The following is a 27965-nucleotide window of genomic DNA, read 5'->3' on the forward strand; positions in this document are numbered from 1 at the left end:
CCTGGGTAGGAGAGTTGGAAGTACTTTGTGGGGAGCCACACCCGCCACCCATAGTTTTCGACGCCCATAGTTGTCTCATTTTTGTGATAACAATGAAGTTAACATTTAGTGAGCATTTACTATGTGTCAGGTAGGGTGCTAAAGGATTTGCAAGCAGTAAGATGAATGAGTCTGCATTACAAGCCTTGGATACGCTATCAATTGCCTTATGGCAGCTGAAGAAACTGAAAGGATTGTTGTTTGTCTATTTTCCTGATGCCCAAATAGGCTCAGAGAGCCAGTCCCTCAGGCAGAGCTGTGCAGCTGTGAGTGGCAGGCCTGGAATTCAAGTCAGCCAGCAATTGCCTGTTTCTATGTTTCAGCCCTCAATCGTTCATCACAGGCAATAGACTTTGCTGCATTTGTCCTGGCACCTCTAAAATCCAGCACAGTGCCCTGTACACAGGAAATGCCCTACACATGGGCTCAGACTTGTAGCCACTCCATGCAACCTGAGTTTGTTGAATGAATAAAGGAATGGCTGAACCTACATTCTAACGGATGACTCTCTTGTGTGCTAGCTATGGGTGGCTGCCCCCAGTGGGGTCTGGGTTCCTGTAGCTGAGGACTTTGGAGGAACTGTGAACAGCAGGGGTATTTTAATATATTTTTATTATTAATTTTAGAGAGGAGTGGAGAGGGAGAAAGAGAGAGTAACATCAATGATGAGAATCATAGATCGGCTGCCTCCTGCACACCTCACATGGGGAATCGAGCCCGCAACCCAGGCATGTGCCCTGACCGGGAATCAAACCATGACTTCCTGGTTCATAGGTCGACACTCAACCACTGAGCCATGCCAGCCGGCCAACATGGGTATTTTATTTTGTTAAAATATGTTTTATTGATTTTTTTACAGAGAGGAAGTGAGAGGGATAGAGAGTTAGAAACATCGATGAGAGAGAGACATTGATCAGCTGCCTCTTGCACACCCCCTACTGGGGATGTGCCCGCAACCAAGGTATTATACATGCCCTTGACCGGAATCGAACCTGGGACCTTTCAGTCCGCAGACTGACGCTCCATCCATTGAGCCAAACCGGTTTCGGCTAACATGGGTATTTTAAATGGCGTTCCTGTGCCCACCCTGGGTATGGAGAGTGATCCACCCCGCAGACCACATCACAGTGCTGGGTGAGAGGGCAGGAAAGGACCAGGACCACAACCATGTGTGCACAGGAGGCTGGGATAGTAGGTGGGGGGAAGGTTGAAAGGGGAAGAGGGGGGCTTTGCTCAGAGAAAAAAGCTGGAAACACAAAAAGAACAATCTGAAGAAAGGACGTTGGAGAGGTAAATGCAGAGCTGAAGAGGCAGGGGGAGGTGGAGGGTGGTGCAGGATGGAGGTCACAGGAAGGCTGGGTCTAATGCTGATGTCAATGCATGATCTACAGAGGCTGCTCCCCCCCCACCTCCTACAGAGCCCCACAGAGCAGAGAGGGGGTGCGGACTGTCTCAGGGGATGGGGGACTGGGCTGTGTGCGGGGCCATGGCGCTGCTCTGCAGAAGACTTGACCTCTGGCTTCTGAGACTAAGAACCTTGGACCCATTGGCCACAACCAGGAGGTAAGGGGTGAGGGAGGGAGGGGAGTGGGTCAGCGATAGTTACAACGAAGGATGAGCACGTGGTGTCCTGTAAAAAGGCAGAAGAGAACAGCGCCAGGGACTGGGATCTGGAGCTAGACTCTGGGAAAGCAGAACTGCAGGCGCTTGGCAATGTGCAAATGAGCAGGGGGAGAGGAGTCACAAGGGTAAAACCCTCAGGAGAAAAACAGGGCGAAACAGAAGAAGAGGAAACAATGCAAGTTGGCCAGTGTGGAGTTTATAAGAAATGGATACTCGATGCTCAGTGGAAACTGTAGCTCTGGCTCTGGGGATGGGAGAACTGTAAGTACGGATAATATGTAAATACTGTTTATAACTTGGAGAATCTGGAAGGCTCCGATGAGCTGAACTTTCTGAGGGTGCTCTGACAATAATGAAGGAAGATGTTTGTGGCCGAGAGGAGCGGGCGCTGGGTGTGGGATCTGAAAACGAGGGTCCAGAGCCAGCTCTGTGGGTTTGAGGGGAGGCAGGGACAGGCCCCGGCCCTCCCGTTTGCCTTGCGACCTTGGCCCTTTCACACGATGGTGTGAGGGCTGCCTCAGTCTCCCAGGATGACAACAACCGAGTACCACAAGCTGCTTGCCTTACCACAGGAATCTAACCCTCCATTTTAGAGGCCCGAAATCCATGATCAGGTGTTGGCAGGCCCAAGGATCGAGAGGGAAAGCCTTTCTGCCTCTTTCAGCTTCTGGTGGCCCAAGGGGTCCGCAGCTTGTGCCTGCTGCCCTCCCATCTCTGCCATCTTCACGTGTCCCTCTGCCCTGTGTCTGTGTGCCCTCTCCTCTTTTCATAAGGGCACCAGTCATCAGACTTAGGGGCCACACTCAATCTCATCTGGAGATACTTTACTAATTACATCTGCAAAGACCCTTTTTCCAAATAAGTCCACACTCAAGAGGTCCTGGGTGGTCACGAAAATGTGGGGGACACTCCTCACTCCACCACAGGGTCCAAAGGCAACAAAGCAAGGGCACCGAGTATGTTCAAATATTTTCCACAGCCTTCCTCTTCTGGTCCCTAAAAGACTACTCTCCTTCTAGTGCCTCCTTCTGCACCTCCAATGGCTGCCACTGCCCCTCCATAAGTCCTGTCTCCCCGGCAGGCACTGCAGGCTCTGACCGCTTTTCCTGGTTCTGTCGCTGGTGTTTTCCCACCCTCCCCAAAGCATCCACCCAATGTTTCCAGACAACTGACTCCCTTTCAACCTTTATGACCCAGCGGAAACTTTTTCAAGAAGCTTTCTCAAAGCCCTATAGGAAAATTCCTCCGGCTCTGCGCCAGCCTATCGGGCGACCTCATTAATTCTCCCACTCAGAGGGCAAGCAGACATTCTCCTCCTTTCTCCTTTCCTTCGCTAGGGCCTATGTTCTAGGTGTCCCACACGCTCAATTTGACTGTTCTATTCATTCCAGTTGCATCAGTTCATTCTGAAAGGACAATGCCAAAGGAGGGACTGGATGTGTTCTGAGCCTCAGTGAGGCGCTCCAGGCCCTCTGAGAAGCCGCAACAGTCCCGAGCCCCACAGCCACGGCCACTGGAGAAGGAGCTGGCTCCGAGAAGTGGTCCCCCGCCCCTTCCGCCCCTGCCTTCAGCCTTCCCTGCCGTGGCCTCTGACAGCCCCCTGAGAAGTCTTCCAGGGACCAGAGGAAGCTGTTGTTCCAACAGGACTTCCTGAGAGCACAGCCAGGGTTGTAGGTTTGGAACAAATGGACCATAGTATGCAGAGAAGGAATCCTCCTGTGCACCAAGGCTGACTTGGCACGCACACTGCATCCCTCCCCCCAGTCCAGCAGTAAGGCCCATGGTCTTTCCTCCCACATTAGCCAGAAAGCGGGATGGACAACCCCTGCCCTGAGTCTAGGCGGGGGCATGAAGACCAAGGGGCATTGCTTCCTGTACCTCTCTGACCTGGGTATGAGATTCCCTGGGCAGGGATGGCACAGCCAGGGAGTCTTGGTGGCAGGGAGTCACTCACCAGCATTGTTCTGCTGCTTGGTGTTTTTGATGTAGGCAGAGAACTTGGAGAAGATGTCGATGCCTGCTGTGTTGGATTCCCGGTGCTTCGCAGCCAGTCTGGGGTACCTGCAATGAAAGTCACGGGGTTCTGGGGTCAGTGAGAACCTGGAGATCCTTTAGGGGAGAATCTGTTCCCGTCCAAGCAGCACCCCTGTCTCTAGCTGGATCTACAAACCCTTTGGGGCGTTACTCCCTCCTTTAGGAAGGGCGGGCATCTCGGCCCTCGTTCACCAACGGAGGACACGGAGGCGGCCGGTGAGCTGCCTGCAGGGACAGTCTGGAGGCAGGAACCGGAACACCATTCAGAGGACCCAGGAGGTGCCGAATTCCTGGACCACCAGCAACAATGCACCAATTAAAGGCCTGAATCAAAAATGTACTCAAACTTGGTTCTGTAGCAGGCGAGGTCCCTGACAGTACAACAACGCACACTAAAATCACTACCCACTGCCAGGCCCCTCATTATATCCTGGAGGGGATTTTGAGAGTGAGGATATGCTAGACACCTTGCCACTGAGGCCTCAAAACCACTTCCCGAAAGGAAGTGTATCATGGTCCTCTTCTGAAACATCCCCCCCACCCTCCTTATCTGTGTGCCAGAAGGTGAGCACGGAGCTCCGTCAGCAGCTAGAGTGTTTTCTTTCTTTCTTTTATATATATTTACTGATCTCAGAGAGGAAGGGATAGGGAGAGAGAGAGATAGAAACATCAATGATGAGAGAGAATCATTGATCAGCTGCCTCCTGCACATCCCCGCCTGGGGATCGATCCCACAACCCAGGCATGTGCCCTGGACCAGAATCAAACCTGGCATCCTTCAGTCTGCAGGCCAATGCTCTACCCTCTTAGCCAAACCAGCTGGGGCGAGTGTTTTCAATTGTGTCATTTCTAAGCATAAATACAGACTGGCAAGGATCCAGCCCCTCTCCCTTGCACATCCTTTCATTTTGAAGTCAGAAAAATATAAACGGTACGCTGGGGTTAGGACTGTTTACTATTGAGATAATAGTCCTTGAGACAGAATGAGATAAATTTACCTGTGTGGGAACCCATGGGTTTGACCCCATTCACACCATTAAAATGAACAATTCTGATATATATATATATATATATATATATATATATATATATATATATATATATATATATATATATATATATATATATTCATATGTATTCTGTGTGTTTAGCCAGGCTGGGATGAGGAGATGTAGGACAGTTGCTTGGTTGTCATTATCATCAAGTCTGTGTACCTTTGTGATCTCTGGGTGAATAACTGCCAATGGTGAGATGTTTGGTTGCTTTATATTTGAAAAGCAAAACAGGTTTTTTTTATTTAATGTCTTAAATAATTTGAACCAAAACGCCTTTAAAAATTATTTGTTGTTCTTTCATTTTTTCTGATTCTCCTCTGGCCCATTAGCTAGGACTGTCCACTCTTGGGCCATGATAGGTAGCTGTTTAATTTCAGATAGACTCTGCTGTTTTACCCTCAAAGCCCCCAAATCCTTTCTGTGCCTTGGCTGAACACTATAGATGAACTCTCTCCATCTACCAGGAGGGGGCGCTCTGCGCATGTTCTACACACACCACACACACACACACACACACACACACACACACACACACACACCTCTGTCTTCCTTAGTGTTACTGGAAATTTATCAAATTCATCTGCTCTGATTGGGGGCACGCTTTACTGCAAGATGCCAAGTAATCTACCAAGACCTGAGAATTTAGGATAACCCTTTCCTATTTTCGCCTTCTCACGGAGAATCTGGCATGCTCTTAGAACTGATTGCCTTAAGTTATTAATAGATACCCAAGGCTTTGTTTTTGCTTGATAAGGTAAAAATGGAAAGAGAAAAGGGCCTAGAAAATGCATTTTTATTTAGGCTTGGGTTTGTTAAGTGTGTTTTTTTTAATGCCATCATTTGTTCACACTTCCAGTACTCTGATCACTTCTTTATGATCAGTCTGAGACAAACATGGGTGCGTGGTACCCAATCCAAGAGAGAGGACAGGGTCCACTTGTGGGTGGTCAGGGAGACCGCTGTAGTGCTGTTTGTTTGCTAAGCACTAGGACTCATTGAGACCTTCCTGAAAAAGCAATATTCCCCACGTGAAGTCTGTCCTTTGGGGAGTGTGCCTTCAAATATGAATCTCACAGGTTTCAGTAACTAGACTTGAGGTTACTGTGTGCAGGATATTAAGGATATTTACTTCAGCTCCATATTCACACCATATTTTAAATATGCAACAGGGGGGCTACAGAGTCCATCCTCTTTCTCCAAAAGGCTAGAGACTAGTGTTTCATTCACAGAAACATCTGTGAAATAAGGTTGTGATGTCTGGTGACAGTCAAGGCAACGGCGAGTTTCTCTAACTCAGAGGTTGGCAGTCTACAGCCAGCAGGCCAAATCCAGCCCAACATCTATTTACACAATTAAAACAAGAGAGATGTTACCTTGTGATGTGTGAAAATAACATGAAATTCAATGTCAGCGTTCATGAATAAATGTTATTGGAGCACGGCCATGGCCATTCATTCACAGACTGTCTATGGCTGCTTTCACTTTATAAGAGTGGGGTTGTGACCGAGACTATGGCCCACAAAGGCAAGCAGACTCGCCATCTGGCGCCACACAAGACTTTGCAGACCTCTGCTCTAACTAATGAAAATTTTTCTCCACTGTTTTTAAGACATCTTATTTCAAATGTATTCATCTTAGACATGCTCTTTAGCTTCATTCTGGGAAGTAAAACAGTTGCCCCACCCCCCAAAAAAACACACTTTCTTTTGTAAATAGTAGCAAAAATTCATATATGATTGTAGATGGAAGAGCTTTCACTGGCCTAGAGTCCCAACTGGCTTCTCATTGGCCAGGCATTGACCATCACACCTCTGAAAAAGGGCCCAGTGCAAGTAAATCAACATGCCGTTCGCGCCTACCGGCAGCCAGGCCTTGACCCTGATGTTGGGGCTCCCCTGGAGAAAAAGAGAGCCAGTCTTCCTGTCCTCGTGGAGTGACCTTTGCTGATTTCAGGGGCTCCCCAGACAGCTTGAGTGTTGACTTTCCTTTTTCTAATGAGCTGAAAAGTGAGTGGACTTGCCCTCTGTCCCTTCTCCATTATCTCTGCTTCCTCTTCTCACCAAACCTTCCCTGAGAAGCAGGCTAATGGCTTCCGACTCTTCCGACCTTTGATTGTGAGTTTGCCTTGTCCTGTCTCTGCTCCTTAAGCAAATGAGCCTTGGAGGTGGACGGAGTCTGGCTTATTCATTAAAAGACACCCACTGGGATCTGTGATTTTAAGATCTAAGCTCACCCGCTGTCCTTACAGTCACAAAAGAGGCATTGACTTCTTTTTCTAACTCTTCAAGCTGCTATTCAATGAGCTCTTACGCTATGTCACTCACCAGGATACGTAGCACTATCTTCTACAATAGTCCCTTGAAATAAGCATTATGGTCATCATTCTATAGATGTGAGAACTAAACATTAGAAAGATTTTAAGCCCTGGCCAGTGTGACTCAGTTGGTTAAACATAGTCCCATGCACTGAGAAGTTGCTCCTTCAATTCCCAGTGAGGGCACATGCCTGGGTTACAGGCTCGATCCCTAGTAGAGGGCATGCAAGAGGCAGCCAATTTATGTTTCTCTCACCCTCTCCCTTTCTCTCTCTCTAAATCAATAAAACCATTTTTTTAAAGGAAAGACTTTAAGTAATTTACCTGTAGCAGACATCACTCATGCTCAGTAAGTATCCATGTGTTACTCTGCTTTTCCCAGCTTCTCACTCTGCTTGGTTGGGGTCACGTGATTGGATCCTCACCAACAGGGTGTCACCAATTGGCTCCTCCCAATTGATTTCTTTTTCTTTTCTTTTTTTAATCCTCACCCAATTTTTTTTTAAATTGATTTGAGGAAAAGAGAGAAACATCAATTTGTTGCCTGCCTGCAGGCACCCTGACTGGGCAATCTGGGCATGTGCCCTGACAGGGAATTGATCCCTTGACCTTTTGGAGTATGGGACAATGCTCCAACCAAGGGAGCCACAGCAGCCAGGGTTCTCCCTGTTGATTTCTCTACCTATAACTCTTCCAATCTCTGCCCTCCTCATCTCCCTACTCCCAACCTGGAAAGTAAGCCTGAAAACTGACTCTCCAGCAAATTCACTTAGAATTTTTCATGTATCCTTCAGGATAAAGTCAGAGCTCTATACATAATATTATTTTTCTATTAAAAAATAAAAGAACTTTGGTGATTGTCTTAATCCCTAATTATAATTGAATATAACAAACAAGTCCAGTTCCAGCTACTTTTAGACCCCATCTGCCTGTTACTCCTTTTTTCCTTGGGGAGCAGCTTACGTACCTGACAGGAAACTACAAGCCCCGGTCTCCCCTCCCCGTGCCCTTTCTCAGAAGAGATGTTGCTCTCAGTGTGTTTTCTCATGTCTAATTATAACCTCAGACCAGACCTGGTCCGATTTACAACTCGTATTCATGCCTTCATGTGGCTTTGAGTTGTGGGTTGCCTCTCTCCTGGCTTATTTTCATTTCATTAGCTTTTCCGCTCTCTATCTGAAATGAGGGAGATTTTGCCCTCATGCGGGGGGGGGGGGGGGGGGGGGGTCTTCAGGCAAAGTGAGCTGGAGAGAGGACTTCTTTAGGGAGGTGGAGGGTGCTAAGTTCCCAGTGCTCCTGAAGTCATGATCTGCCCACTTTGTAGGGGTGGGGCGCCCCCTTTTGGAGTTGGACTTTCTGGAGCAATTTTGAGATTGGCAGCTCTTCGGGGGTGAGGAGGGGTGCCCTGGCCTGTCTCTTTGAAAAGAGGGTCCTATGCTCTGAATGAACCAGGCCCCTTTGGAAATCCGCCCCCTCAACGTTAGCACTGCGATATTTTCAGTTCCCACATGGCCCTCCCTGCCCTTAGCCATGGAGATAAACAGCTCATTACTTTTCAGGGGTCAGAGTCTCCTCCAGGAACTCCTCGATCTTATTGACGTCCGTCTTCACGTCCCCGTTGAAGGTCAGGAAGGGCGGATGGGTGCCGGGGGCGAGGTTGTGCAGGTCGGCTGGCTTTCTGTGGAGAGAGCAAGATTCAGGGGTGGCTGACACCAGAGCAAGTCACGTTCAGGGAAACCTGGGGTTTGTCATGCATTACACTCGGGTGCTTTCCAACATGACTGTCAGCAAGACAGACTTACATTATAGGGCGGGGGGTGCAGAGGGGGGGCTAGAAAGGTTCTGAGGGGGGTGAGGTGACACGGGAAGTCCCTGGGAGAGGAGCAAGCTAGGAGGAAGGAGCTGAGTACTATTTAAAACAGAGAGTAAATGGCAGGTGACTATGTAATTAGTGCCAAGCATTCAATACCCAGGGCAGAGGATGGACTTAGCTTTCAAAGGTTCCTTCACTGCTTAGCTTAACAAAAATGCCCTGCCCAGAATTCCCAACTTCATACATGAAGGAGTGCAACCCTGGCACCTTTACGCTAAGAAGTGTCCTCTGCGTGGCTAAGGGTATATTCAACAGGAAGGGGAGTGAGCTTGGGTCTGACAGGGCCCTGTTCGTGCCCACCGGGGCTTCTGGGCTCCCACCAGCTGTGGGGATGCAAGAGAGGGATGGAGCCAAGTCAGGGGGAGGGGGCTGGTAGATGGGGGGGGGGGGGGGACAGCGAGGGAGGGGGAGCACTGGGAAGAGAGGAGGAAGCAGAGGAATCCATGGAGCCTTTCAGAGGGCAGTAACATTCTGCCCAGGCTCTCTCAGGTGCCACACTTGTGGGAGCCCTGAGCGGAAAACAGCAGATGAGGAAACTGAAGAGAAGTAAACAGCAGGAGAGGAGGAATCTGTAATGCTGCAAATTCCAGGCCTAATCAGTCTGGGAGGGGAAGAGAGGAATTTCAATTACCGTGGGGCTCCCACATCGCCCCCCAAACACACTCTGCCCAGCTGCACTCAGCACTCGGAGCTCCTCAGAGGACTGAGACTGCAAGTACTTTTAAAATCTAATTTACTGATTAATCTAATCAGTCCCTTTGTTTGCTTTGTACACGCGTCCCTCATTTCAGACAATGTAAGAACATTCTTTACCTCCTCCTCCTGTTTTTAGAGCTACAATGCTTGGGTTCTCAGCTGGGAGGGGAAATCCATACCAATTTTATTTTTTAGCAATTACCTCTCTAGCTTAAAGATTCAGAGATTTTTATTTATTTTATATATATATATATAGATATATAGATATATAGATATATAGATATATATATATATTTTTTTTTTTTTTATTTTTTTTTTTTTTTTTTGCTTTCCCCCCTCCCGCCTGTGACTGGAGAGAACAGTGGCCTCTGGAGTCAGGCATCCTGGGAAGCATCGCCCACAGCTGAGGCTCCGCTGGGCGTTGCCAGTGGATGCTGGTCAGCTGTGGTGCTCTCTCTGGTCCTCTTCAGCATTTATGGTTGAAATTATATACTTGGCATTTACATACACATTGCCAGGTCTAATTCACGGGTTACCAAGTATACTAGCTTCTTCCCCTGACTGAGCTGCATCTCCCTGAGGCAGGGCTGATGCTAAGAACAGCCAACACGTGCAGAGCTCTTGCTCTGAGCAGGCCCAGCACCGTGAGCAGATGCTTCACACGGCTGCTCACTGACTCCTCACAGTGACCCTAAGCAAGGCAGACGAGGAAACCGAGGCTCATGAAAGTAACTTGTCCAAGGTCACTCAGCCAATAAATGCTGGTGCCAGGAAAATAAATCAGTTTTGGAAATTGCTAAACTTCTTGTAGTGTATTATATCATACATTTAAAAAGTTCCTTAACTATATATATATTTTTTCTCCCTTTCTCTCCTCCTCCCTCCCCTCCTCCCTCTCTTCCTCCTCTTTATCTTTTTCTTTCCTTTGGCAGTGAGAAAGTTTGCTTATCTGTAAAACAGGAGTTATGATATTTGCTGTCCTCCCGCACAGGTGTTGGCAGGCTCAGATGTGATAACAGATGTGAAGGAACAGCACAAGCACGTGAGGAATGCAGGGTGGCTCCCTCTGCCATTCTGAGCTCCAGGTAACACACAATCCATGTTTATGGGTGGTAATCCAGAGGCCTCCTCCATTCCACTGAAGAAAGCTACTCCCTTTAGTTGTCACAGACAGTAACTTCACCGCAGATGTACGCTCATTTATTTGACAGATATTGGCTGGTGTCTAAATCAGCGGCTATGACTGATATAAGAAAACAAAACATGACTCCAGCCTCTTCCTGAGGGACTTAAGTTCTCATTTGGAGGACAAATGGTATGCTGTGAAGACAATGGCATTTGAGCCAGGGAGAGCGGGTCTGGGAGCAGGCCCTCCAGTTCAAGATGGCACTTGAGAAAGTCATTGAGATGTGTCCCTCTCAGTTTTCTTGTATAAAATGAACAAGTCAGGCCTTCACAAGGGCATCTGCTGTGTGATACTTTTATGAAAAAGCGCTCACTAGTTGTAAAGTGCTGGGCCTGTAGATACCACAGTAGGTGAAATGCCAAATGAGGACACTAGGCAACAGGGATAACACATGTTGGGGAGTTTGGAGGAGGCTGAGTGACAGATGTGCCTGAGAGCAGAGAGTGGGGAGGGGTGGTTTCCCGAGGGAGGGCCACACTGCAGGGGGCACTGGGACAACCTGTCCTTTCAGGAAGATGGGCCAGCCTCTGGGAGGCAGGGAGCATCTGCCAGGTGCTGGAGGCTGGCGAGGACAGGGCAGCAGAAGGCCGTCCAACCGGACGGCAACCGCAAGTCAGAGAGAAGCGTGGAGAGAATGTTAGGAACCAAGGAAAAGACAAAGGCAAAGGAAGGCTGCAGAGGAGTTACTCCGCAGGCGCTGGGAGGTGTCAGAGGTGTCCTGAGCAGAGGGAGCCATGTGATCAGAGCATCATTTTAGAGAGAATAACCTTAATAAAGGGGAGGGGAAGAGAGAGAGAAACAGACAGACAGACTGACAGACACCTGGAAGGATCCAGAAAAAGGAAGACCAGTTTGAAGAGAAAACAATGCAGCTGGCAGCAGTGGGTCCTGAACCAGGCGTGGGCTGTGAGAATGAACAAGAGAGCTTGGAGTAAGAGATGGCCCAGTGGCAGAGTCCCTGACGGACAATGAAGGTGGCAGGAGAAGGGAGCTGGAAATGCTTCAGCTTAGAAAATGGGAGAAAGGAATTCAGGAGGGGAGCCCAACTCAAAGGAAATGGACAGAGAATTCTCTACAGAACGAGTTTGAAGTGATCATTGAAAACACAGGTGACATAACCAGAAGATAGCAGGTTCTAGATACAGAACAATCTGCATAAAAGTGACTGAGTGAAGATGCTGAGCTCACAGGGAAGGAAGTCAGGCATATGATAAAACATTCAGGGAGTGAGCTCCCAGCAATGCCACACTTAAAAAGATAGGCGGCCGAGAAAAAATAGAAAAGATTGAAAAGAGGGTGAGTTAATACAAAATAACAGTGAATAAACGGTAATTTAAAAAAAAAATAATAATGTGGCTCCTGATAGTGAACAATGCCTGGTATTTTTATGAAGCATTTAAAAAAGGAACACTAATAACTTTCCATCCTGTGGGTAACCCAGAGCTCTCTCACTAAGACCCCTAAGGATGGGATGGAGCAGGAGAAATGAGCTGGATCCCAACTTCTGGAAACTCAGACTCTGGCCCCTGAAGCCCTGCTAGGTTTCCCAGGACTATGGGAATGGCTGACTCCTGGATTTTAAGATGCCATGCCCATCTCTGTGCCAGGCATTCTCAGCTGGGTACCCTCCACCCATTCCCTCCTTCTTCCTTGCTCACTGAACTCTCCTAATCTGGGCATTGAAGCGCTCAGCCCCAAGCGAGACACTGGCTTTTGCAGCCTCTTGTCACTAGGGACCTGGCCGAGGGGGCTGCCGGGAACCATGGGCAGGCTTTTCCCTCCCTCGTGGGAGGTTCTCTGTCTGCAGCTAAACACGTTCCTCATTAACATAGCACCGTTTACCTTTTCAGGTCCACCGTGGTGACATTGAACACGACTCCTTTCAGCCAGAGGATCATAAAGAGGCGCTGAGAGAAGGGACAGTTGCCGATGCTTTCCCCATCGATCCCGGCCTAGGAAAAAGAGCAGAGTCCTGAGCTGTGCATGCATATCAACAAGAAGGAGCAGAGGATCCTAACTCCCAAACAATGGTCTGAAGATAACTGACTAAACCCTGCCCCAACCCAACCCCTGAAGGTATTCGCCCTTGTCTTCCTAGCGTCTCTGCAGGGCAATGCGTGGCATAGGGTGGGGGCTAGACAGAATTTGAGTCTCCAGTATGGTGATTATGTAGTCACAGCTTTCTGAAACCATAGAACCCTAGATTCTGAGGGGGGAAAAGAACTTCAATATCACATCATCTAACACCAATGATATTGGGCCACCAACTGCTGCACCCCAAGTAATCATCGAGTCTGTGCTTGGCTATCCCCACTAATCAACCAGTAATTTATCTCTCAAAGCAGCCCATTTGGAGGACAGTTCTAACAATGAGAAATGCTTTTCTTTGACTCTTCCTGACCTAAATATGTTCCTCTGTACATAACCCTTTGGGCCTTGCTCCATGAGGGTGCCATGTGTACAAACACCTCAGACCTCAGCCCTATCTCCCTGTATCTCACTAGTCAGCAGACTCAAGACTTTAATCAATACACTTAGTTCTGACTAGTACTGGACCATCAGTGTCAATAAACCATTCATTTTAAAGTATCCTTTCACCGAACAAATACATATTGACTATCGATTATGTGCAAGACACTGGAGGAAATTATACAGGGGGTTCAGAGGAATCGCATGGCCTTGTGGGCTGGGCAGGGGATAGACAGGAACAGGAATATGACAATAGCAGATAGCATTACTGGGCACTGGCATGCTCTGCTCATCACACCTCCCCTTCTTGGAACCCTCCTCAAAACAGCGTGTTTTATGTTTTTGCTTTTGTAATGTCTGAAAGGCAAGTCTATCTTTACTTCTGAGTGGGTTGCAGGGACATGAATTTTATAAGAATTCATCTCAGCAAACACACACACACACACACACACACACACACACAGAAAGGCTGGAGAACTGATCTCTATGTAATTTACTTCCCCAGAGTGGTTTATTGTCCCCAGCCTTGGTACGTAGAGGGAGAAGTCACCCACTCTCCCTGGTTTGCTGCTGGCTCCCCTGGACACCGTGGCCTCATCTGGGGACCCAGGCACCCGGCTCCTCTGACAGGGAGGCCCGAGCGGGGAGGCCCCCAGACCAACTACGGTAGCAAAGCTGCAAATAATCCAACATATTGAAATAGGGACTCACTAAGATTTTTTTTTTTTTGGGGGGGGGGGGAGTAAAGCAATGCATTCTCAAAGCTCAACACATTATTTCCCCCCTGAGGTTTGCTTTGCTGAGGCCTTAGTATGGAGGAGTGAGGCCTTGCGTACCAAGAGCCTAATTGTGTGCCTATTTCTGTCTTGTAAATCACTCCCAGCAGAGGTTCGGGTTTATAATGGAAAACTGGCACTTTTGCCAGTGTTGGTTGTAGGTAATTGCTATGAAATTACAGTTATTTTACCTCTCTCTTAACTACACCAAGAGCCCCATCCCTATTCAGTTCTCACTTTTCCCCGATGCTGGAAACAGACCCACCACTGCGTAGTCGAGATGCCCTGGGCTCCATTATATAAAATTTGAAAGATGGGAGGGCATTGGTGTGCTTGCCAGCAGAGCTAAAGTTACAGATAAAGCTACTGGAGACAGGCAACTATTACGCTAACAATAGCTTGGAGCTAACTTGAGTTTGTGATGTCAGAGTCCTCACTCAGCAGGTACCTGGTACTTGGTCCTTTAAGACATCATAACAAAGGCACTTTCCCCAGGGCTGGTTCCAATGTAAGGAACAACTGAAGAATTAAAAAATAAAACAACAAAAGACACATTCACAAACTAGCCTCTGTTTTACCTCTGGTGATAAGAGAGTGATAAAAAAAAAATTAAAGGAGGAACTAGTAAAATACTAGAATTATTATTAGCTGGACAAAAATTACATAATGATAGTAATAATAACTCATTTCTATATTGCCAGGCATTGTTCTAAGGGCTTTACATCTATTGCTAATTCATGAGAAGTGGGATATTATCACCTTTTTACAAATGTGGACACTGAGGCACAGAGAGAACCATTCATATACCTGCTGGCCATTTTGTCTTCTTTGGAGAAATGTCTGTTCAAATCCCTAAAAAGTGTGAGGGAAAACCCAATGCCTGCACCATCTCGCAGTCCAGGAGCCCTCAGGGGATGTCCAACTGACAGCTTAGGCCCGCTCCCCCCTAGGCAGGAGAGGCTCCCACCACCACCAATTCACTCTCTCTCCAAAAACCAATCCTATCTAATAAAACCCGAATATGCAAATCGACCAAACGGTGGAATGACTGGTTGCTATGATGCCCATTGACCACCAGGGGCTAGACACTGGTGGTCAATGCACACGCCAGCCATGAGCCCAGCTCAGGGCTTCTGGCTGAGCAGCACTCCCCCTGTGGGAGTGCACTGACCATCAGGGAGCAGCTCCTGCATTGAGTGTCTGCTCCTTGGTGGTCAATGGGCATCATAGCAACCAGTCTTTCCACCCTTCGGTCGATTTGCATATTAGGGTTTTATTAGATAAGATTTTTTTTTTTTTTTCTGAGAAACATCGATGTGAAAAAGAAACAGCTATTGGTTGCCTCCTATACTCCCCCTGACTAGGATCAAACCTGAAACCTAGGTATGTGTCCTGACCTGACTGGAAATCAATCCCACCATGTTTTGATGTAGGGGAATATGCTCCAATCAACTGATCGACCCAGCAAGGGCCTCCTTTTTTTCACTGTTGAGTTGTTCAGCTTTTTCTTTTCCTCCTTCATAAATTCATCAGTCCTGGGGCCTGAATGAATCATTTGTTAAATCCATGAGTTAAATGGGGTGAGCTTGTGGCAACCATTTAAAACATTAAAAAGTGTGAGGGAAAAAACCCAAGCAGACTTTGGTCCAAACAGGCTCTGAGCACTGGGGCTGGAGGCAGGAACAAAGCGGTGTGTAGGTTGAATAATGCCCCTCTCCAAACTCATGTCCACCCAGAGCCTGTGAGTGTGACTGTATTTGGAAATAGGGTCTTTGCAGGTGAAATCAAGTTAAAATGAAGTCACACTGAGTTAGGGTAGGCCCTAAATATAACTGGTGTCCATATAAGAAGACAGAGACAGAGATTGGAGTGATGCTTCTACAGACCAAGGAACCCCAAGGATTGCCAGAAAGTGCAGAAGTTAAGAAAGACAAGATTCTTCCTGGAGAGGTTGGAGAAAACATGGCCCTTCTGACACCTTGATTTCAAACTTCCAGGCTTCAGAACGCCAAGAGAATACATTTCTGTTATTATAAGCTACACAGTTTATGGACATTGGTTATGGCAGCCACAGGAAACTAATGCAAGCAGGACAGTGCACAGCTAATGGAAAGTTCTCAAGTTCACAATTCTGCTTTGCCATGGGCCTAGTGGACATGCTCACAATTGCCAGCCAGCTACACCCCCAAAGTACTTCCTATAACCTAGAGTAAATGTATTGACTGTCAGTTACTCTATGTTATACTATATTATCTATAATAATAAAGGGTAATATGCTAATTAGACTGGATGTCCTTCCTTCTGGACAAAGCCACAGCAGGCGGGGGCCAAGGCAGAGGCCCCTCCCCCTGGCTGCGGCAGCAATGGGCGGGGGCCAGGGCCAAAGCCCTTGCCCAAATTTCATGCATCCAGCCTCTAGTATTACATATTATGTTACACTATATTATATATTGTACGTTGAATAAAACTTATAAAATATCATACAGTATACATGGATTCATGCACCAGGCCAGTTTTGGCCCGATCTCTGCAGGCCAGGCCAAGGAACTCAACCAATGCACAAATTCATGCACTGGGCCTCTAGTATGCATATGAGATCTTTGGTTAATCTCTGCCCCCCTTCTCTCCTTCCCACTTCCTTCTGTTCCATGTTTCCATGCCTGTGTGTTGATAATCTGCCCCTGGCGGTCAGTGTGTGTCATAGCTACTGGTCAAACAGTCGAATGGTTGTTTAGGCTTCTATATCCAATATAATAAAAGAGTAATATGCAAATTGACTCTAACTGCGGAATGACAAGAATGACCGCTCCACCATCACTATGAGGTGCACTGACCATCTCTCGAACCCTTTCCCCAGCCAGCAGGCTCCAATTGCCTAATGGCAAGTGGGGAACTGGGGATGGGTGGCAGGGGACATGGGTGGCTCCAGGCCAAGGCCCCCACCCCACCAGTCACCCCACATACAGATGGCAACCTACAGTGGGGGCAGGACCGGTAAGCAGGTGGGAACGGTCAGCTTCTTGGTCCTTTCCCCCAGCCATCAGGCTCTGATCACACAATGGCGAGTGGGGAACTGGGGTGGGTGGTGGTGGAGGGTGGATCTGGGCAGCCGGGGAAGATGCCACTGATCTCAGGCCAGGTCTAAGGACCATACCAATTCACGAATTCATGCACCCGGCCTCTATTTTATCATTTGATATAAATAATATCAAATGATAATAATAGCATAATGTAATTTCATAGGTTGTATGATTATACACTATATGTTATATGCTGGCAAAGTCATTATATGTCTTTCATGTAGTCTTTCCTATCAACCTGCAAAGTCCCTATCAAGCTCATCTACCCCCAAAACATGGACCATGTCTTATTTACTTTGATTTTAGCAACAACAAGCTGCCAGAGACTTAGTTGATACTCAATGCCTGTTAGAGTGGATGCCTGTTGAGGGGAGGGTGACATCACTCCTTCTTTATGGCCTGACTATCTCAAAATGCTGATTTTTGCACTCTGAAGAGTGTCCTGAGAAACAAGCAGAAGACCATGGCTCTATACCCACCCTGCCTCCAATTCACTGTGTGACCCTGATTAGGCCAGTCATCTCCTCTCTTGGCCTCAGTCATTGCACTCATAACTTCCTGCAATTTTGTGAATTCAAGTGGCTAATGGAGATTTATTTAGACAGCAGTTCTCAAACATTTTGGTCTCAGAATCTTTATGTACCTTTAAAGATTGTTGAGGATCCCAAAGATCTTTTGTTTATGTTGGTTATAGCTATCAATATCTCTTATATTTTAAATGAAAGCCAAAAATATTTTAAATATTTTCTTACTTATTCATTCAAATATTATAACAATAAACATATAACACTAGAGGCCTGGTGCACGAATTCATGCACAGGTGGGGGCCATTGGGGCCTGGCTGGCAATCAGGGCCATTGGGGCCGGCCAGCCAGGGAAGGGACTGCAGGAAGTTGGCCAGCCTAGGGTGTTTGACTGTGGGAGAGCATCTGTCCCCTAGTGGTCAGTGCATGTCATAGCCTCCAGTCATAACAGTTGCTTAGGCTTTTATAGATAGATAGATAACATGTTTTAATATAAAGAAACTTTTTTTTAATGTAGTAATGTAAATAAATTGGTTGATATATACATATGATTAAGTTTTGGCTTTACAGAGACATAGCTGGGAAAGGGGGGAGTAACTTAATAGACTTTTCAGATAGTTGTGGGTATTTTTCTTTAATATCATACTGAAACTTAACAATGGTAGTTTCCTTCTTTTTTAAGAATAGTTTATTAATTTTTAAAGAGAGAGGAAGGGAGATGAGAGAAACATGGATGTAAGAGTGCAACATCAAATGGCACGCCTCCTACCAGGACTCGAGCCTGCAACTTGGGCATGTGCCTTGGAGCAGGGGATGATGCCCAACCAACTGAGCCACACTGGCCAGGGCAACAATAGTAGTTTCTTAAAGGTTAGGTGATAGATGGAATTTGAAACTCTATCAATTAAAGTATTCTATTCCACTAAAATCAATTCATCTGTCTTAAATTTTGAATGGATCTTTTTACCCAGGATGATTCTGTAACCTCACGAATTCATCACTTGGAAAATAGTGTTTCGCTGGGTTATGCAGATCTTCCAAGTGCTGATGCAGTTCATTATGCAAAATCAAAGCACCTCATTCAGTAACATCACAGCCGAGCCCAGCAGAAAAGGTTAAGTAAGAAGCTGCCAAGCTCATAGTGGCGGAGACATGGTTTCCAATATTCTAATGTTCTCTTAAAAGCTTGTATTTTATCATTGGCAATAAATCAGTTGTTATCCTTGAAATTACAAGCTCACTTTGCTGACCTTGCAGGAAATACCTGTCAAATACCAGGTCTGAAAACCCACAGCTTGTCTGCCGGTGTCTCTTTCAAGTAAAACCTGTTCTGTGAAAGGAGCGGCTGGTTCAGCTCACAGCTCAGTCCCACCGGTGCTTTTCCTTGGACAGCTGCTGTTCTCCAGGACGCATCCCAGGAGCTGCCTGTGCACTTCCCACTTCGTCAGCCGGAGGTTTAAGAGACATGTCCTCCATGGCTGAGGTTTAACCATGTCATATACTTTTCACTGCTTCGGCAAGGACGTTCATAAATGAGACAGGCTCTTCTTTTTCTGTGCATGCATGGCTCCTAGAACCATTTATACCACTGCCTCAATTTGGGCTAAAGCACCAGTGATTTTGCCCACAAAATGTCAACCCCAGAGAAAAATGATATTACTCTGAAAGTAGTTGTGACCTCCCAGAATGCCCAAGAGGCTCTCAGGGACCCTAAGAGTCCATGAAGAACATTTGAGAACTGTTTTTCTTTAAAAAAAAAAAAAAAAAAAAAAAGTTTTTATTGCTTTTCAGAGAAAGAGGAAGGGAGAAGGTTAGAGAGATAGAAACATCGATTAGAGAGGAACATCACTGATTGACTGCCTCCTGCATGCCCTCTACTGGGGATAAAGCCCCAGGCATGTGCCTGACCAGGAATCGAACTGCTGACCCTTACTTCCTGTGTCAGTGTTCAACTGCTGAGCCACACCAGCCAGGCCATTTGAGAACTGTTGGTTTGAGACATCCCATGAACACACCAGGTACATGGAACTTTGTCCCCAGACAGTGAGGGGAAGCTGATAATTGTCCAAAAGCCTCTTGAGGGCACCCCAACATAGAAGAGGGGAAAATAATAAAGATCCCAGAAGACAGATGACACTTAGGCTTGACAGCTGTGTCACTAAGCAATTTATCTCTCAACTCCAAATGCACCTTCAGTAGAAGCTCTGTGAGAACAGGGGAGAATTCATTCCAGCGCTGCTGAGTGAGCTTGAAGGCGCTTCCTCAGAGGTCAGGGCAGGAGAAAGAGGAGCTCCTTCTATCTCCAGTGTGCGCTGGGGTCTGCAGTGCGTGAGGACAGCCAGGAAAGCCTGCCTCTGCACAGGTGGAATGGGAGCCCTCTAGCACCTTGCAGCCTTGGCTGGTGAACCTCCCTGCACCCCTCTTGACGCAGCGCCAGAACCCCATGCAGCCTGCACACAGCCTGCTGATGGCCCCTGTATCCACACAGATCTGCCATGTCCTCTGCAATCCCTGTGTGGCCTGCAGGCCTCCCATTCCCATTGATACCTGGATCCCACCGTACACCTGGATCCACTGCACACCTGGACCCACTGCACACCTGTGCCACCACTGCTGATCATCTGCTCTCCACCTGATCTCTGGAGGGGCCTTTGCTTGCCCAGCAACTTCAGTAGCTCTGGCCTAGCCAAACCAATGCACTTCTATGCTTTCTGCTGGGCTGACCATTCCTTCTCCACTGAGTTCGTCCTTAACTTGGCCACTCGCCTTCATCTCTGAGATACCATACAGAGTTTTCTATATGTTATGGTTGTGCTTTTACCATGGTTAATGCTTTTTTATGTTTAAATTCTATGTGAATTACTGTGTGATTTCTCTCTCCTGATTGAACCAAACTACTAGAGAGGTTTTAATGTCTGTATTTCAAAATGCAAGAATTTTTGGCTCCTTGTTTGATTCCTTTAAAATCTGGCAAAGCTAAAACCTGAATGAGGTAGTAGAAGAAAGAAATGTCATTTTTCCACAGAAAGCTAATTAAGTCACCATTTATGACACATTTCAACTTTTTGTTTATTCCATGAACCCTGTCACACAAAGAGATTAAACATTATATTCTGTTTCCAGATAAACATTCTACAACAGTGGGGCTGGTGCTGACATCAGGGGTGATATGGTCTAGCTCTTTCTTTTTACTGGTAAGGAAATAAGCCCAGAAGGTTCTGACTACTTGCGAGTGGCTGCCCAGCCTGGTCCCGTGGCCAAATCAGGGACATGATTCCTGATTCCTGACTCCTAGTTTTCCACTCTGCTAGGCTAGCTGTTACCTTACAGAAAAGAGTGTCAAAGTGACAAAGGCCACAGGAGAGGACTTTCTTTTTTTTTTTAATATATTTTATTGATTTTATACAGAGAGGAAGGGAGAGAAATAGAGAGTTAGAAACATCGACGAGAGAGAGTCATCGATCAGCTGCCTCTTGCACACACCCCACCGGGGATATGCCCACAACCAAGGTACATGCCCTTGACCGGAATCGAACCTGGGACCCTTCAGTCCCCAAGCTGACGCTCTATCCATTGAGCCAAACCGGTCCCGGTGAGGACTTTCTTTGGATATAAAATAACTCATCTATATAGCCCTAAGTTGATTGTTATCATGTGGAGAATTTTTCTTTGTAAAACAAAGAGCTGCCCACTTTTTCTCCTTAGTGTAAGTCAGATAGTATTCCTAATAATCATTTTTAATACTAAATCATCTGTCCGCCTAATAATGTGATTGATAAGCTTCATTAGTAGGGATATGATTTGGGGTCTGTAGTCCACTTGAAGATAGGGAGTTCTACACTTAGAGAAATGCATTATTTTTCTCAGCATTTCAAAAGGCTTAACTCACTGGGGCCTTACTCAGCGATTTTTCATTCAATAAGCAGTCAGGTAACAAACAAGTATCCATTTGAGGCTTCAGAGATTCTCAGCATTTATGTAAAGTGGACTATAAAGGCTAACTCAGCTCTGGGCCAATGGCTACCTGAGCAATATAGTATGAAGAATCCCAGGTGTTCTGGTCAGGGTTCTCCAGAGAAATAGAACCATCAGAATGTGTGTATGTATGTTTGTCTTTATTTTTCCCTTCCTTCCTTCCTTCCTTCCTTCCTTCCTTCCTTCCTTCCTTTCCTTTCCTTTCCTTTCCTTTCCTTTCTTTCTCTCTCTCTCTCTCTCTCTCTCTCTCTCTCTCTCTCTCTCTCTCTCTCTCTCTCTCTGTCCTTTAACTGAATAGATGACATCCATACACATTATGGAGGATAACCTGCTTTACTCCAAGTCCACTAATTTAAATGTTAAATGTTAATCTTATCCAAAAAGCACCACCACAGAAATATCTAGAATTATGGTCCACCAAATATATCTGGGCGCCAGCCAAGTTGACACACAAAACATCACACCAGGTGAATTTAAAAATATGACCCAAGACAGGTAGCCCATCATCCAGTATCTGTCAACACCACCTTAACTTGCCAAATGGTTTCATAAACAATCAAATATGGTTATGTAAATACTAGAGGCCCGGTGCATGAAATTAGTGCACTGGGGGAGGGGAGTGTCCCTCAACCCAACCTGCACCCTCTCCAATCTGGGACCCCTCAGGGCATGTCCAACTGCATCCCTCTCACAATCCAGGACTGCTGGCTCCCAACCGCTCACCTACTTGCCAGCCTAATCACCCCTAACCACTCCCCTGCCACCTGACCAATGCCTAACTGCTCCCCTGCAGGCCCAATTGCCCCCAACTGCCCTCCCCTGCAGGACTGGTTCCCCCAACTACCCTCCTCTGCTGGCCTGGTCGCCTCTAACTGCCTTTCCCTGCTGGTCTGATGCCCACAACTACCTTCCCCTATAGGTCATCTTGTGTTGGCCATCTTTGACCACATGGGGGCGGCCATTTTGTGTGAGGGCATGAGGGTCAATTTATTATATAGGACCACCTCCAGAGGAACTGTAGGCCCCATATCCAGATGGCTACTCAGTTTCACTGTCTAAGACAGCCTTGAACTTTACATAAATTTGCTCTGTGTTTCTCCCTTCTGAGAAAGAGTTGCCCTTTCCAACACCAGTGCCCCTTCTCCCTGCCCCCTCTTTCTGCTCCGATGTGGCTTTTTCCCTATTCACTTATGCCCAAATTATTTGAATAAGTGAATGGGTCTCTTTTAAACCTCTGTCAGTCTTGCTTCTACTTAACACCCTCTTCTAACATGAGTCTCTTCCAATTACTTTCGGGATCTAGCAGAGTAGAATGTCCCGATGTGTGACTTCTGAGGCCAGGGCATAAAAGGTGGTTCAGTTTATGCCTGATTTTTTCTCTCTTCTTTGAGATGCTTGCCCTGGGACCCCAACAACCTGTTGTCAGGAAGCCCAAGCATATAAAGAGGCATTCAGTGGTGCTCTGGCCGACAGTCTCAGCTAACACTCAGCTGACAGGTGGCATCAACCACCAGGTATGCGAATGAGCGAGATTTCAGATGATTCCAGTGTTCAGCCTTTGAGCTGTCCCAAATGACGCCTGGTGAAATAAAATCACTCATCCACACCAAGATTTGGCCAAACTTCAGGTTTGTGAGCAAAATAAATGTTGTCATTGTTTAAAGCCACTAAGTTTCAGTGTGGTTTCTTACCCAGCAGATAACACACACACTCTGAACCTCAGGCTCCTTATATTCAAATTGGGGGTTGAAATCTCTACCATGCAGGGTAATTTTACAACTGAATGATAATATGTATAACAAATTTGCTTTATAAATCTAGAGCTATTGTCATATGGCAACAGATGGCAAACGTTTTGAAAGGGCTAATTAAAACACCCCTGTTTGTGAAATGCTAGGCCTTAGTAAATAGTCAGCAGAGCTCTCTTTGATGGCACAAAGACTCAATAATGCCTCGGTGTTCAATGTTTTGTGTGTGGAGCAACACATTCAACAGAGAAAGCAAACACAGGAAGAACTGTGGCCACTGTCCATTGGTTGGAGAAGAGCCTTCCTAAACTAGTGCAGTCTCTTGTTGACCATGAAGGGGGACAGCAATGTGCACGTCTGTTCTCTGAGAGACCGTTGAGCTCCTATGTGAGCTACATTCTCCAGCCAAATATGGCTTACAAGTGATTCAGGGTCCAAAGACAAGACAGAATGGAACTCAAGGGAGATCAGTGAGTGAAGCTGAGGAGTCAGGTTTTGTGACAGATTCCTGGTGATTTTCTGTTGAAGCCTTTGAGAGTCTTTGTGTTTTCACCACACTCAGGAACCTTTGCTACAGATATTTACAGAACCGTCATGCTACTTTTTAGGCATTGTTATGATTCTCATTCTAGGATCAGGAAAGTTGAAAGCTGGGATTCTTCCACCTCAGAAATGCACCAAAGCACAGGAAACCAAAGAGCAATACACATCTACAGCCTCGTGTAAACAGATTGCCTTCCCACATGGGTTTAATTTGAAGACGCTCACTGAAGCCTCCCCCGGAGAACACCAGTCCTGATGCAGGAAGCATGCCTTAATGAGGTCACTGTCAAAACATTGTCTTTCTTCCCTTGCCATATTTTTATTTGTTATTTAAGATGCTATAAAAATTAGTTCCAGCTTTTGATTATGAATTCATTTCTCTTACATTCGTGGAATGAACCTGCATACAATCTTTGAACAAGGGGCATCTTGACATTGAGCTCAGCTTCTTCCACAAAGGTTGGAGTTTGGGATTTTGTGATAGTGGAGAGTCCTCAGTTGATCCTCATTCTGCCCTTCACTCTGATTGCTGGAATTTTGAGTTTGAATATAGTATCTTACTATCACAAGTTGATAAAAAAAACTTTAGAGAAATCACAAACGAGTCCTCCTCCCTCTCACCTAAGCCCAGTAATCTCTCATCTATCCAAACCTCCCAATTATGACAGATTAAAAGCTTATGGCACTAAAATCACACCTGAGTCAGATAGGGTGACTTAAACCAGGACCCTCTGGAAAACTGTGCAAAATAAGTATTTTGTAAGATGTCAACAAAGTATTGTATCAAGCTTGAAAAATCTAGTCTAATGCTCATTTTAAAATGCTATGCCCAGGCCCCACTCTAGCATATTTTGATTTAATTAAAAGATGTTTGTCTTTTCAGGCCTAGCCACCTCTGACCAGATGTTGCTCACACTTGGGATGTACACTAGAATCTTCCAAGGAGTGTGTTAAAAAGAAAACTAACAGAAATGCTCCCTGAGCCCACTCCAAACACAGTCTCAGGAGATGTCTGTAGTGTCCTCTTTGCTCTTTTTGTCCCTATTTTCCTATCTGTCCTGGAAATTCCTTCAGATCTTGGGCCTCCTTTTATCGCTGCCCACTTCTACTGCTGTTCCTCCCCATCATCAGTCCTAATATGGACCCTAAAAATCGTGCTGCAGTTTGAGTCACCCAGGAAATGGAGAGCATGTTTTGGACAAAGATGTGTGGAGAATCTCAATGCAACACAACCACAAACAACAATGGAAACATAGGACTTCCCTGATGGGGACAGAGGGCAATGTGCCGAGATCCAGAAATCCACACCCACAGCCCATATGGTCATATGCTCAATCACATTCTCTCTCCCTAGGCACTGCCCTTCAGCCTAGGAAAGAAACTTTGCTTTTCTACAATGTGACCCCTGTAAGTCCTAGGTTCAGCTTCCTGACCGTGGGAACACTAGGAGGCTTTAGCTCCACCTGCAACCATGTGTGGTCATCGGCCATTTGGGTAGGATAGGTCCATGCAGCGGGACAAACATCTTCACTGAGGACTTGCTCAGGGCCAAGCCTGTGAGTGCAGCGATGAATGAGACAGGTCTGTCTCCTTGAGAAGCTGGCCCACACAGAGGCACAAAAGGTAAAGAGATGATGTGCAGGTCATAAATGAAGTGCAACAATGATCAAGGACAAAGGAGCCCTCCTATGAGCTCCGGGAACGTTTGGGGCCAGCAATGATCCCTGTGATGAGACCTGAAGGGTAAGATGATTTATTCAAGCAAAGTAACAGGCAAGGACATGGGAGCAGAAAAAACCATATATGCCCGGGTCTGGAGACCTGATTATATGATGTGCGGTGTGTGGTCTTGTCCTTCCAGCTGTGTCAGAGAAACCCACACAGGAATTCTCCCATTCCTCTCTTCGTCCAGCCTGAGGATGCCAGTCCAGTGACAGGCAAAGCCACAAGGCAGTCTAAAGCCTATCTTCTTGTGTCCCCTGCTTCTCCATATATGTGTGCTACTCCTATCACCACTGGTCTCTAACCCTCAGCCACATTTGGCCAACATGGCATCTTCCCTACCTCATTTCTCAAAGCCAGCTCTGAAAGCATTCTCATTGCAGTGTGATTCTGGATAATTGTTGAATGTTGATCATGGACCAGATGTTAGCAGAGGGTATGAAGCTCCTGTGGTAGGCATTCAGACAGCTGCCAGGAGGTGAGTGAGGAACTGGGAATAGGGAGAAGAGCAACAGTAGCTCCTGAGAGTCTTGAAACCAGTTAGACCTTTTGTAGGATTCAGTCATATCTTACCTCTGCCACTCACAGGACAGAGCTTCTACAATGGGTGCCTAGGCCAAAGGGCAGCACCTCTTACCTGAGGCTGCTTTAATTTCCATTGAAAACTCTCGATTTAAAATTACTCCAGGGCTGGTTGGAAGGCAAGACTTAAAAACAAAAACAAATTTTTTTTTTAAAATTAACTTGTAGGTGGGAGACTATAGAAATACTTAACTTTGCCTTTTATAGGGTAGTTATGTTTTCCTATAAACGTGCAGTTAGGCCTTAGCCAGAATGTTTGAAGAAGCAGGATATTTGGTGAATTGAATTTCCTGGGTAGCTCCAGAGGCAAACAAAGGCAGTGGAATAAAAAGCAGAGGGTCAGGAGCCCTGTGTTCCAGAACTAGTCCTGGACAAAGAACCATGTGATCTTGGGTGAAAAATGTCCCCCTTCCTGGGCTTTAGTTTTGTTATTTATAAAATACATAAATTGGACAGATGATCTTGAAGAACACTAAAGTATGCCTAAAATGTGGCGGGGAGAAGGTGAATATCACTCTTTTATTTGCATCTAAGAATTCCAATGCCTGAATGGAGACTTCGTGAGCTAGGCAGCCCCAGCTCCCAGCACATTACCTTGAAAAGCAGTTGAAGAAGCATCCCTTTTGCAAAGCTACCCTACCCCCACCCAGGTTCACTCAACCCTTTCATTTTCCAATGAGGTACAGAGTTCAGATGACTTTCCAAGACAGACCATAGGCGGGGTGGAGTGGGCAGTGGAATGAAGATGGATGAAATCTCAGTCAAAATCATTAATGTAAGTAATCTATAATAATAAAAGCATAATGTGCTAATTAGACTGGACATCCTTCCTAACATCTTTCCATCTTTCCAGACAAAGGAGAAGCCCGGGTCCCAGGTGCCAGATGTAAGCGGTGCCAGCATTGAGGGGGAGGGGGGGAGTGGGGGGAGGGGAGGAAAGCCTAGCCTTGCAGGAATTTCATGCGTTAGGCCTCTAGTTTAGATACAATCAGACAAGCTATGGGAACTGAATCATTTCAAAAGTCACCTTTATAGATGATCTTATTAGCCCCTGCTTATTTGTCATTCTACTCTCTCAAAGGGTAAAATGCTGAAGACACAGGGAGAAAAGGTCTGATTATTGCAGGGTATAGATTCTAACCAAGCTTTATTCTGCGGTAAAGTGGAGGAGTCACTCGGGGTAAAGACAAGAAGCCAGGCTCACACTCCAAGTCCCAAGCCCTCCCACCCCTCCCCTACCCACCAGGAGCCACAGACCTCCCCACCCCTCCCCTACCCACCAGGAGCACAGAGGAGAAGCTGTGTGGCTAAATCCCTCCTCCCACACTCCTTCTTCCCACCAGGTGACTGCTTTAGAGGAGTTTTCCTAACACAGCCTCACAGCCACACACATGGAAACTAGGTTTTGTGTCAAGGAGACCTGACTTTATTTTCTCTGCCTTGAACAAACTCAATCTGAGCTTGTTCCCAGCTGAACTATAGGTTCGAGCCCAGGCCCAGTTGTAATTGAAAAGGAATCTGTCTTTGGTAACCCCCTAGGCCCAAAAGGGAAATGGAAGGCTTTTCCAAATGGCAGACTAAAGCGGGAAATGTTCTATTTATTGTACTCCCGTTAAAAAAATAAACTTACCACACACACAACAGCCCACACCATCACCCAGGAAGCCACAACCTGGTGTGAAGTTTGTTTCTTTTCAGAAAGGAAAATGTTTCAAAGCTGATCATA

At 46.5% G+C, this 27965-nt stretch overlaps 1 protein-coding gene across 1 annotated transcript in view; it reads right to left on the reverse strand.

Annotated features, from left to right (window-relative positions):
- CLIC5 (chloride intracellular channel 5) overlaps positions 1 to 27965 on the reverse strand; it is an 86756-nt gene that overhangs the window by 25612 nt on the left and 33179 nt on the right. The window contains exons 2-4 of the mRNA XM_084889849.1: positions 12663 to 12772; positions 8618 to 8743; positions 3617 to 3723 (exon numbers count right to left, since the gene is read on the reverse strand). Coding sequence (XP_084745975.1) covers positions 3617 to 3723; positions 8618 to 8743; positions 12663 to 12772 — 343 coding nt within the window. The remainder of the gene's footprint in view (positions 1 to 3616; positions 3724 to 8617; positions 8744 to 12662; positions 12773 to 27965) is intronic.

This window comes from Pipistrellus hanaki, assembly GCF_964339955.1.
Source record: "Pipistrellus hanaki genome assembly, chromosome: 7".
In the NCBI taxonomy this organism is placed as follows: domain Eukaryota; kingdom Metazoa; phylum Chordata; class Mammalia; order Chiroptera; family Vespertilionidae; genus Pipistrellus; species Pipistrellus hanaki.